Raw genomic sequence first — 12330 nt, 5'->3', positions numbered from 1 at the left:
CATACGTTACTGATTTGTTCTTGTGTCTTCCTCAGTCTTTGTAATTCAGGCGTGTCCGTCACAATGCTAAAGCCTCTGCCTTTGCTTTCTTCAAAGTCTTTTTTGTACTTCACCTTAAGAGAAAAGAAAATGCAGAAACTGTTCGCATGAAGAGAGTCGCATGAAATGTTGGGCTATGTTTTCAATGCGCTCACTCCAAAACTGAGAAACAAACCTACTTTGGGTGCTTAAGAGAATTATATTAATCAGCCGTGTGGGTCTAGATTTGCAAAATTAACAGGTTTTCCCAAAAAAAAAAAAAAAGAATTAAGAGACAGCAGTGGGAGTAAACACTTGGCTTTTTTTAGAAAGCTTAAATCAGTTTTAATGTGATGCATTGAATTACATGTGATATTCAGGAAATATTAATAGACTGGTTTGGGTTTCTTTAAAACAAACTTGTAATACCATTAAATTCACCAAATCACACAAGCTGCTGCCTTCATTGGATGAGCCTTTGTATTACCCTGTTATGTAGAGTAATCACAGCCAAACTCAGTTTAATGGCTATGTACATGTTTAAGTGAAATCAAAGGCTAATTTAATACAGGTCAATGAAATACATTTAAAGCTTCCATCTGGATTATGGGCTGTGCAGCTGTGTGCAAATTGACTGAAGTTAATGCAGTGTCCAGTTGGTTCCTAAAAGCTTATTTTAAAGCAGAATGCACAGAGAATGAAAAGGCCTGCAGTGTATTATCGTAAATTACCAAGTTTGAAGCTTTAGATTATTACAACCCACATTTTAAAATGAGTTATTCTATAGGGTGATGCAAAGCTTCTGGCCATAGCTGTGTATGTAGATAAACAATAGCTACATTTTGTTGGTAGAAAAAAAGGGTTTATTTTATCTAAAAACAAAAAAAACATACCCACATTGTGCTCTTGTTGGGAAAGGTGTGACATTGCTTTCATTCGAATTTTTGTACTTGTATGTGCTAGCCTGACTTGCAAAAAACACATTCTCAGTAGTACACCATAGTGAACAATAGTGAACAGTTTTGACCCAATATGAATTACATGTGAGAATGCAGCATAAAATATGAAAATCATTTTTGCGCAATTCCAGGTTTCATATAATGCAAGGAATCATCCATGAATGACAGGTGTAGATAATAACTTCTTGAATAAATGCTGTAAGACACCTCTGATATAAAGTACATAAACAAAGCTTTGTTTTGAAAGTATAATTGCCAAACACAACAAAACAGCCCCTCCACTGAATTCCAAATGACAAAGAATGAACAACTATAAAAGGAATTCTGAAAAACTGGTAATGCGGCTCCATGGAAGGTAAACTGAAAGCATGGTCTCAAGTGTATACAGTCAGTTGTAGTGTTTCTACAGCAGGATGGGTACAGTGCAGGGTTATTTATTCACTATTTATTCTTATAAAACACATGTTTTACACATTTGTTTCATCCACATGAATGCTGTATCATAAGAAAGTAACTCTAATGGAAGGCCTCTCATGATGGCTTTTTTGATTGGTTTAAAAAATTCCCACTATGTTAAAGTTGAAACGTTTAAAATGACTTTAATCCTAAACATATATTATATTTAGAGTAATTCATTATTTAATGTCTTGGGGTTAGGGATGAGGGAAACCAGAGGAAGTCCTGTTTAAAAACATTTTTGTCATCTCAGCCACTTTGTAATCCCAAGCTAAAGATGTTATCCCTACAGTAACAAGCAGGAGATAGTTCAGGTGACAATACACAAAGTGTCAGTATATTAAACAGTATATATTGGTCTTCCGACACTGGTTCCTGGTTCATACCTATATTATGATGTTTAACGTCTGGTGTCTGACTACTGAGCAATTAACATTCCATGCATGATGCTGTCATTTGTAGAAGGTAGAAAAGATAAGCTTTGGACTTTTTGTGCTCACATTTGTGTTCCACCCACACATGCCAACACTGAATGTTGAGTCACACAAGGTGGCCTGAGGCCAGGAGACAACCTAGCTGCCACCACCAGACGAGAAGTCAAATCATTCATGTAAAATTGCAGAACAGGCCCCTCAGTTAGCAAACTCAATTAGGCTGTGAAATTCCATTTGAATAGTACTGCCCATTCAGACTATAAACAGGATCACAGCGTTGCTGAGACATGGAAAGGGTGGGAGGAAAGAACCGACAATGGCTCTTCACAATAAAGCCAAGGGCTGAAAATTCAGGTGATTGCAATCACCACTAAAATAGTCCATTTGAATTGTGATTGTACTTGAGCTTTCATGTCTAGTTAGATTAATCAAACAAATGGAAAGCCATCATTCGTATTCATATTGATTCATTTGAAACTACATTTATTAAAATGACACATTCAGTCAAAAATATCTCCTATTGTTGTTTTTCTAGCTGGTGCTTTTCAGATCGTTTCAAAAAGGACAAATATTATCTCCCACTTCTTGGTCATTTACTTCATTTTATAGTGTAAAAGGCCGGCTGGAGTAGACCAGCCAGCTGGGGTGGATCAAAAGGTGTTGTGCCAAGCCCAGCTCTGAGTTACCTTATTCTCTGAAAATACAGTGCCCTTATTTACCAAAATAGTGTGTTTATAACATGTGTACAGAGGGATAGACACACAAGGAGAAAGATGCAGATTTCATTTACAAATTAATATTCCTTGCTTTGGTTGTTGGTAAATAATAATAATAATAATAATAATAATAATAATAATAATAATAATAATAATATAAAAAAAATGGAAACATCAGAGCCCTCTGTGTAAAACTGACTGTCTGCAAATACTAAGCAAAACGACACAATAAGAAAAAGTCCTGTATCTATATTAACAACATTTTCTGGTTTTTGTACTTGTTGCTTCCATTACCTACATGGCACCAACATGTACACTGTACATGTGGAAGAACGCCCGCTAAACAAGTTGTACTTCCTGAAATGAATCAAATAACACCCGAACACACCTTTGAAATATTCCCATTGTAGTTGCAACGAGAAAATCTGAAATAATAAGAAAAATTAAAAAATGTAATTAAATTAGTCAGAAAATTGTTTTTGATTTGGAAGTGGCGTTTTTTGTGCAGATTAAGGTTGCTTGTGGTTACTGGCATCACTACACGACTGAGTGCAAGACACCCCACTACCATAATGACAACTCACCCCACAGCAGGGCTCTGGAATCAGTGAGCACACTTTGAAGCCCATGATGACTGGGGTGCGGACAGCTGTCTGTTTTCCTGATCAAATGGTCTCATGTTGTACTTGCACCACATTGCTCTGTAACCACGCTTGAAAGCACAAATACGGTGCGGTAGAGGAGGCTTGTTACTCACTTCATATGTTCATGCATAAAACTGGAAGAGCACATTTTCAATGTTGTAAGACATTGATGTACGGTATACAATATAAATTAGTTTAACACTGTGCTGTTCCCTATGGTTTTTAAAATCAATTAATTATTTTCTTAATCTTTTAATTGAGAAATAAATATGCAGTATGATAAAATTATGCAAACTTGTATAAGATGTCTGTAAATGAGATATTCCAAGCACAGTGGTACTAACTGCATTTAAATTCTCTGCTTTCCTGAAAAAAAAAGATACTGTACCTTAATAAAATATGCACACATTGTATGTTTTACATTAGAAGTGGATGTGTATAATGAGTTTGGTCTGAATTATTTATAATTTAAAGAAGTACCAGCATTGCATAGAGTATACACTATAGCTGACAATGGGAGAGTTTCCATGCGTGTTCAAATTTTTCTTGAGACACTGTGCTTGAGCCAAATGAAAAATTACTCTATACATTTCGGGTTTCCATTGGCTCAGTTTATTTTACTGGAGAAGACCCTCTTTTCACCTGACTTCATGTAAATTAAGGGGAAAGGTGGAGGTCGATATACAAATTAGCCATGCGTAGCGTTCTCGTGCTGTTTTCACAGGCAGCTTGGGAAAATGTGGTTACCATCCAGAGAACAGGTACAGGAGAGAATCCATGGTTGTCAGGTGACATCTTGTTTGAGTGAAATTGTTTAAAGCACAGTGTTAAGCTCATGTAATAAAGCTGTGATTTGTAAATGCTTCATGCCTGGTTGTTTAATAATGTGTTTTACTGCTCTTGCCCAAATTGTTTTTCAGATGTCCATTGGTGGGGTGGCATATTGTTGGGAGTGAATAATATTTAAACTGATTTATCACACGACTTATTAAAGAAAAAAGAAAATAATGAACCCAGAGGTATATTATTATTATTTCTTAGCAGACGCCCTTATATAATGAAACTGTCCAACCAGCTAGTGCAGATCACCATGGCTGAAAACCGGCAGAGAGATTATAGAGATCTGTGCCAGACACCTTCCACGTATGCTTCCTAGGCTGTCTGGACTGGAAGCAGTGGACGTTTTCACGTGAAATGCGGGTTTCCATGTGAAATTGAGCGTGGGTTTGCCATGTTTAACGTCATGCTCACGAGTAAATGAGATTTACCCTATCCGTCTCTGGCCGTTATTTTCGTCCACAAACCTGATCCTCTCGAGCTGTTCTCCTAACGTGCACGCGCATCGCCACTTCACGTGTACATAACCACGCAAGGAACTCCCCCAATGTAATTCCTTGATAATTATTATTAATGGTTGTAAAATGGTCTTAATATGTATATATTTATATTTCTGCATTTGAATAGGAATGACAGGATTTTCTTACAGATACCAGTATGTGTGCGTGTCTCCAAAAGCGTGTGTTGAACTCAATCAGTTAGCAAATACCATACAGTCGGTGTGTCTTGTGATGAATCCATCTGAGGAAATCTATGGTTGGAGTCGTATCAGTTTTTGAGATTAGCTAAGTACCTGACGCATAAATTATCTTATTATAATAAGGTTGACAGACCACAGATCATGTAACCACTAAACTGATATTTTTATCCCTCAAGTAAGGTTTTGTAAAACTCTGGAAAAAGCACTTAATGCCACTGTGATAGGGCAGAGATCTGTGCTGACTCTGCTGGCGTGTTCACAGTGCTGCAGGAGGGGGGCGGCAGTCAGTCATGGCCGTGACACGGGGAGGTGGGAGAGTGGGTGTGTGGACTTTCCCTCTCTGACTGTCTGGGAGGCGGGTCTTGGGGAGATTGTTGGCCCTATAAGATAATGCTCTGCTGTTTCCTCAGGTCTGCCTTTTTATACGCGCTGGATGTGCGGAAAGTGCTGGTCGGGAGTGAGGATCAGCGGAGAGAAAGGAGCCTTCTGATAGAGAGAAATAGGGAGAGCGGGGAACCTTTGGGCAGAACCCCAAGTATTGAATAGGCAAGCATAGCGAGACGGGAGAGTAGGACGGAGATCCGGGTCGTGCGGGTAGCGGCGACCGGGATATCGTTGCCAAGGGCAGCACCTTTTTCTTTGTAGGTTTATTACTGTGTTTTATTTTCTCTTTGGTCTTTTGTTTTCATTGTTTTTGTTTGAAGCACCTGCGAGTGCTACTGCCCGATCACAGGTTTACCAGACTTCTGGTATTCTCCGTGGTTCTGTTTACCATCGCTGGTAAGCAGACCACGGATACACAGCGCCATCTGCGGGCTAAAGAAAACAAATACCTCCTCAAAACGAAAATAAAACTGGGCACCTGTGTGGTGACTCCAAATACACCTGTCTGTCTCCGAGTCAGTGAATTACCCACCACCCTTCCACAGCCACATATTTCAAAGCACAGTTTCTTTCACATTAAGAGGATAAACAGGCTGTCGAGACTGCAGGTTTTTCCACAGCCCATTCATTGTAACAGCTTTTCAGATACTGTGCACCACAGGTGGTGATAGTTATTTCCTATCACAGATAACCCAATGCCATGAGTAATAACAAGTGTTAAACTTGGGCCAGTTTATACGAGAGATGCACAGGAGTAAATGGCAGGTGAGGTTCAGGACAGGATTGAGGTGTACATGGTCAAGGTCAATGGTGCATGATAGAGTAAGATTTTATTTTGAACCCCTGCAAAAGGGGGGGGGTGGGTGATGATAATATAAACATCCATCACATACACTAAATCTACAAGCACCAACATTTCAAAAGAAAAATATGTAAATGTGAATAACACCAGCACACAGGATGTGGTGAGAATGACCAGTGATTAGTCCATTACTGATCGATTAATCAACCAGGTGCCCTACTTGGAGCTTCATGGGTCGTATTTGAAGTCTACAGTTTTTGCTCCTTGTTTTTTAATACGTGTTGATGTATGTTTATGTTGTATCATTGCATTATATTCCCGATGTATAATAATATACACATGCTTGTTTTTAGTGATATTTGAAGGTTTTTAATAATGTTCTCAGTGCCTTGATTATTGACGGCTATTGTGTCTGATATTCCATTAGGAGATTTCACCTCTAGCAGGCTCTAATCCTTTCAAAAAGAAGGGTTAAATACAACTTGTCCTTGTACAATAGAATTTTACAAAAATTGTTGCCATAGATACCAACCTAATAGGAGTACTGTATGTCACTTGCGAATGTGGGAGGAAATCATGGAAATAAACGGAGGGAAAGTTAATTCAAATTGAAATGTGGTACAGTAATATTAGTTTGCACAGTAATAGGCTGTATTTGTTGATTTTGTTTTTTTATATAGTTTTTTTTTAAAGCAATATCCACTGAAGATTCCTGTTGTGTTTTTGGTTTGCAATTTGACCACATGATAAAACATGCTTCTGCCCTGCATGTGTCTGGACAGAAAGGAACATAGCTTTTAGCACCTTGTCCAGATGGCCACACTGACCACCTCCACTGTAGGGAAGTGCAGTTGAGAGCACAGTAATTCAGTGTGTTAATAATAAATGTACACCAATTAACGAAAACAGTGAATACAAATCTGTCAGGTCACAGGAATCTCAAGCAGGAAACACAATTTACTATACAGTGGCTACAAATAGTGGATTTCAGAAACACAGCCCTACTCACTTGCATAAAGTGTTCTCATCTGTGTCCATTTGACCTCTTCCACTTTAAAGTAATCTGACAGTATTGAAGAATGCAATAGCAAAGATGTACAGTGGCTTGGATTTTTTTTTATATATAACTTCACTTTATTTACTGTTGTGAAAGTTTCTTTTAACTTCATTATTGAACTTCTAACACAATAAAAAATAATCCAGAAAAATTCATTGAAAGCTTAGTACCTTGACCCTGCAGCACTCCATGGAAACAGTGCATTATTGATGAAGGGTTAAGGATAAAACTCATTACTCACGGTCATATGGGTGTAGCTGCTGTCAAGCTAACTCCTGCAGATGTTCTATTATAGACCATATTGTTAGCATCTGACCAGTCTTGCAGTACAGACCTTTACACTACACTATTTTAGTGTAATATGCAAGGCTTTCATGCAGTTCATGTGTTTCGATGCTTTCACATTGTGTATAATATAAGATTACGTGTCATAAATGGGAATAATTATGAAAACTAAAATAGACTAACCTTGGTCTGGGGACTGTAACCCCTTTAAAAAAACTGTAAGCACACAAATATTTAGCTTTAAAACGGTGCACTTCTTGTGGCACATAGTATGGTGTGACAATTTAATTTTACAATACAGAGTGACTTCTGTCTTCCACTTTAAAGTAATCTAACAGTATTGACTTACCTGCCTTTCTTTTATTCCCCCCCAAAACGAATGACATTCACCTTGATGCATTTTATGACACGTTGTAGTTAAATGCAAGGCCAATGATTATAAAAAGTTTGAATTATTTTGAACTGCTTCACTCCTGTGTTAGAAAAGGTAGCCTTACCTGACTTTGCAATTCACTCTGCTGTTTCAGACGCAAGTTCTCTGGTGTATCAGCCACTGTGGTGAAAGACTGCTTTGGATAGTGTCTAAAACAGAGACATAAAAAACAAAATACATACTATAGATAAATGCGTTTTTTTGATAACATTTACAAACTGGATAAAGCAATTGTCATTCAAATCCTTTGCTGTAATTTTTAAAACCCAAATAATAATAATAATAATAATAATAATAATAATAATAATAATAATAATAAAAATAAAGTACATTTTCAGTTCATTTTTAAAGATAATGTGTATTTTTCATAGATTATTTTTGCAGGATAGACTAACTGTGATAACATCGCTTCTCATTCTCTGGGGTGCCTTGACCACATTTACTTTATGGGATTTATTTTAATGACCTAACACCTGTCATGCCCCAAACCTACTTAGATTCAGAAATCTCAAGAAATCAGCTAGATTCCATGTTGAAGTAATTACAGACAATTTTGGAAAACATTTTGGAATCCTTGGCCAGTAATCAACTGAAACGTTATTTGGATGCAAATAAAATTTTAAACAATATGCAGTCTGGTTTTATGTCAAGTCACAGTCCGTGACTGCAGCATTGAAAGTTATGGATGACATCAAAATGGCTTTAGATAAGAAATCAACATATATGTCTTCATTTATTGATCTCTCCAAGGCTTTTGATACTGTTGATCATACAATACTCAATAAAAGGTTACCCAGCGCTGGTATTGGATTGCAAGCGTCTGGATGGTTTCAAAACTATCTTATTATTATTATTTGTTTATTTAGCAGACGCCTTTATCCAAGGTGACTTACAGAGACTAGGGTGTGTGAGCTATGCATCAGCTGCAGTGTCACTTATAATTACGTCTCACCAGAAAGACGGAGCACAAGGAGGTTAGGTGACTTGCTCAGGGTCACACAATGAGACAGTGGCTGAGGTGGGATTTGAACCGGGGACCTTCTGGTTACATGCCCGTTTCTTTAACCACTGGACCACACAGACTACTATCTACTTTACAGTTGCTTGTAGTAACTATGGTCTCAGATCGCACTCATTTGTGTATTTTACGGTTCCTAAAGTGCATACTGATGTTGCTAAAAGATCATTTGCTTATTCTGCTCCATAGTCTTGGAATGACACAGTCTAAACTTAAGTTGCAGTCCCAAATAACTTTAGTACAATTCAAGAGTAAGCTGCATGATTATCTAATTGAGAGTTGTGCTTGTTTTAAATAGTTGATTATACCCGTCTCAAATTGATTGTCACTAACTGTTTATTGTATTGAGTATGACTTGTCTGTGTTTTAAAAGTATTTTATTTTGTATGTGTATGTTTGTACTGTAATATGTTTTATTGTACTGCTGCTACCTTTCTTGGCTCGGTCTCACTTGAAAAAGAGGTTTTAATCTCAATGTGATTTCCTAGTAAAATAGAGGTTTAATAAATAATAATAATAAAGTAATTTCAGCTTGAATACAAGTCATGTGTTTCTTATTGGGACTTAACTAAACAATGTTATGCTTGATTGGTACAGTCCCCTAGGATCTAATATTGGGTGCTTATCTTTTAAGCACATCATATAAAAAGGCAGCAGCACCCTGGGCACAACCAGGACTAAAAGATAACCTTTTGGGTGCCACTTGTACTGTAAAATCACTGTTAATTGTAGCTTTTGGGGGATTTCCTACAATATTAATTAAATGATATACCAGTACCTTACACATTTTTGTGAATGACTGGTCCAGACCATCACTATTATTTATTTATTCATTTATTCATTCATTCATTAACAGACGCTGTTATCCAGGGCAACTTACAGTTGTTACAGTATCACAATACAAAATATCACATTACAGATGAGAGCAGTTATAAAGTACAGTAAAATCAGTAGAAAATAAGATCAAATTCAAATAACAGCAAAATAAAGAATACAGTAAATAATGACATGTTCAAATAAGAGCAATTGCAAAAAACGTGACTATGGATACCCAAGAGTAAAATCAAGTACAAGATACATTATAGAATATCACATTACAGGTAAGAACAGTTATAAAGTACAGTAAAATCAGTAGAAAATAAGATCAAATTCAAATAAGAGCAAAATAAAGAATACAGTAAATAATTACTTTTAAGAGCGACTAAGAACAGTTAAACTTATAAGAGTAAATGCACTTAAATCGCCTAATTACTGAGGCAGTTGATTGGACACTGGATATGGAGTGATTTCAGCTGTTGAATTGTAAGCTTGAATAAAAGCAATAAAGAAAATCACAGAAATAAAACAATATGCCACGTCTGTCAAGAGAGCAGCGCCTTCGTGCAATCGGCATGTTAGAGGCTGGACTAGGGCAGTGTACTGTGGCTCGCCGTCTTGGGTGCTCACAGCCAGCAATTTCAAACCTGCGAGACGGTATAACCAGAAATACTCTGTCAATGACAGGCCACGAACTGGGAGACCAAGAGTCACAACACCTGCCCAAGATCGACAGATCATTTTGCAGCATCTTCGTGATGTCAATTGTTAATCAGCACAATAAAAAGTCACTGCACCTGGTCTAAAACAGAGTTTGTCATTTTTCCATCTAGTGAGTTTTATCCAAATGTAAGTGATACGTTTCTTTTGATGCTCAGTATATGAAAATAAGCTTTTAAAAGACAATGTTAGAAATATTAAAATGTTAGTAAGTGCTCAGTACCACAATCTATCTTAAAACTAAACAGCACGTTACTTCAATTTCCTAATCACCTCTGTTCTAAGTAAACCTTACAAAACGCAGAGTAATTAAATCATACGCTTACCTTAAATTAATCGTCTCAATTTCATCTGTGCAAAGGCTCTAATAATGTCAGTAAAATGCAGTTTTCTGAGTATATCACATTCCGTGGACATGATGGCAAGGCTGTTTAGGCGATCCTGGTTCATGGTGGCTCTCAGTTCATTTTTGATGAGTCCCATGCGTGAGAATGATCGTTCTCCAGAACAGTTAGTACACATTAAGGATAGGTAAATGTGCAGAGCAGTGGTGACATTTGGAAACGTGGAAATTCCGGATAAGTTGAAGGTGGTTAAACACTGTTCACTTGTCCTTGCCAGAAACAAATTTAGTAAACTGGAGCATTTCTGATGAGAAATATTCGTCCATATCTGCAGAATAGGTTTGCACAAGTGTAGCAGCTTTGTTTTTGATGTCGTTTTCTGACATGTTCTGAAAGTCGGTAAGGAAGCCAAACAAGTTATGCACAGCAACATAAGCTTTTGATTGGTGCAAGCAATCTGTTGAAAGAACACCCAGAATCATTAGGAAAATATGGACACGAAATCTCTGCCCTGTAGTAAAACTTTAGTTACACTGGGGCAATCGTGATCCTGCAGAGCACTGGCTGGTCATCTCTGCTGTCGCTCTTCATCTCGATATTTCTTCAGCAACTGCGGTAAAGTTAGCTTGACCTTTGATATTCGACATTAGTTTGATATTCGCACTGCATACCGACCCGGCATGCAGAATTTTTTTTTTTTTTTTTTACCTTATTTACAGCCGCTGTAGAGCTTTCAAAAAAACTGTACATTAAAGAAGACTAATTGTGAATTATTTCACAACCATTGTTTTACCTGTGAACCCCAGAAATAATTTGTGAAAACAGTTGAAATATCGCATAACCACAGAAACAAAACCAAACCTTGAAAAAAAAGAAGAAAAAAAAAAGTGTCTGTGTTTTACAATGCAGCTAATAATAATTATAATAACAATAATAATATAAAAAAAATAATAATAAAGAAACTGAGAAATAAATGTCTGTGTTTTCAAGATAGAAATAAAAATACACCTTACTTAAACAGTTGTAGCAACACATGGGAACATGTAACATACACTTTAAAAAACATACACTTTCCCCAAGATTATATTTACTGAGTTTGGAGTCAATCAGCTAAATGGTTTTCAAACAGAAGCAGTTTAAAATTTGTGTGCTTGACATATTTTGCAGCTGCCACGTTAATAAAAAAATGTATCGCAACAACATCTTTTCGAAAGCTGTGAAGCTGCTGGAAGGTAACTAAGCCTTTTACACATGCTTGGTCTGTATGCTAAGTTATGCGATATGCCATCTGTTGTCACAAATTATTTCTGGGGTTCACAGGTAAAACAATGGTTGTGAAATAATTCACAATTAGTCTTCTTTAATGTACAGTTGTTTTGAAAGTTCTATAGCACCTATAAATAAAGTAAAAAAAAAGCCAACCTAAAATTGTATGTAAATTTATTGTATTTTATAACTGCTCTTATCTGCAATGTGATACTTTGTAATGTGATACTTTGTAATGTAATTCTTTGTAACAACTGTAAGTCGCCCTGGATAAGGGTGTCTGCTAAGAAGAAGAAATAAGAAAATCAAAGAATACAGCTGAATACCTAACATTGAGACAATAACTCAAAGTGTACTGACTATTCATCAGAAACATGTCACACGGCATCAATATGACAGCCATATTAGGTCAGAGGTCAATATCATGGTCAGCAACACATT

The 12330-nt window shown here is 36.8% G+C and overlaps 1 protein-coding gene across 2 annotated transcripts in view; it reads right to left on the bottom strand.

The window, feature by feature from the left end:
- The window catches only part of LOC117394752 (LIM zinc-binding domain-containing Nebulette), a 75050-nt gene that overhangs the window by 45211 nt on the left and 17509 nt on the right, over positions 1 to 12330 (bottom strand). For both annotated transcript variants that reach the window (XM_033993271.3, XM_033993267.3), the window contains exons 3-4: positions 7790 to 7874; positions 6 to 113 (exon numbers count right to left, since the gene is read on the bottom strand). In XM_033993271.3, coding sequence (XP_033849162.2) covers positions 6 to 113; positions 7790 to 7874 — 193 coding nt within the window. The remainder of the gene's footprint in view (positions 1 to 5; positions 114 to 7789; positions 7875 to 12330) is intronic.

Source organism: Acipenser ruthenus, chromosome 3, assembly GCF_902713425.1.
Source record: "Acipenser ruthenus chromosome 3, fAciRut3.2 maternal haplotype, whole genome shotgun sequence".
In the NCBI taxonomy this organism is placed as follows: domain Eukaryota; kingdom Metazoa; phylum Chordata; class Actinopteri; order Acipenseriformes; family Acipenseridae; genus Acipenser; species Acipenser ruthenus.
Note: the sequence above shows the minus strand (reverse complement) of the source record. Positions and strands in the feature narration are given on the sequence as shown.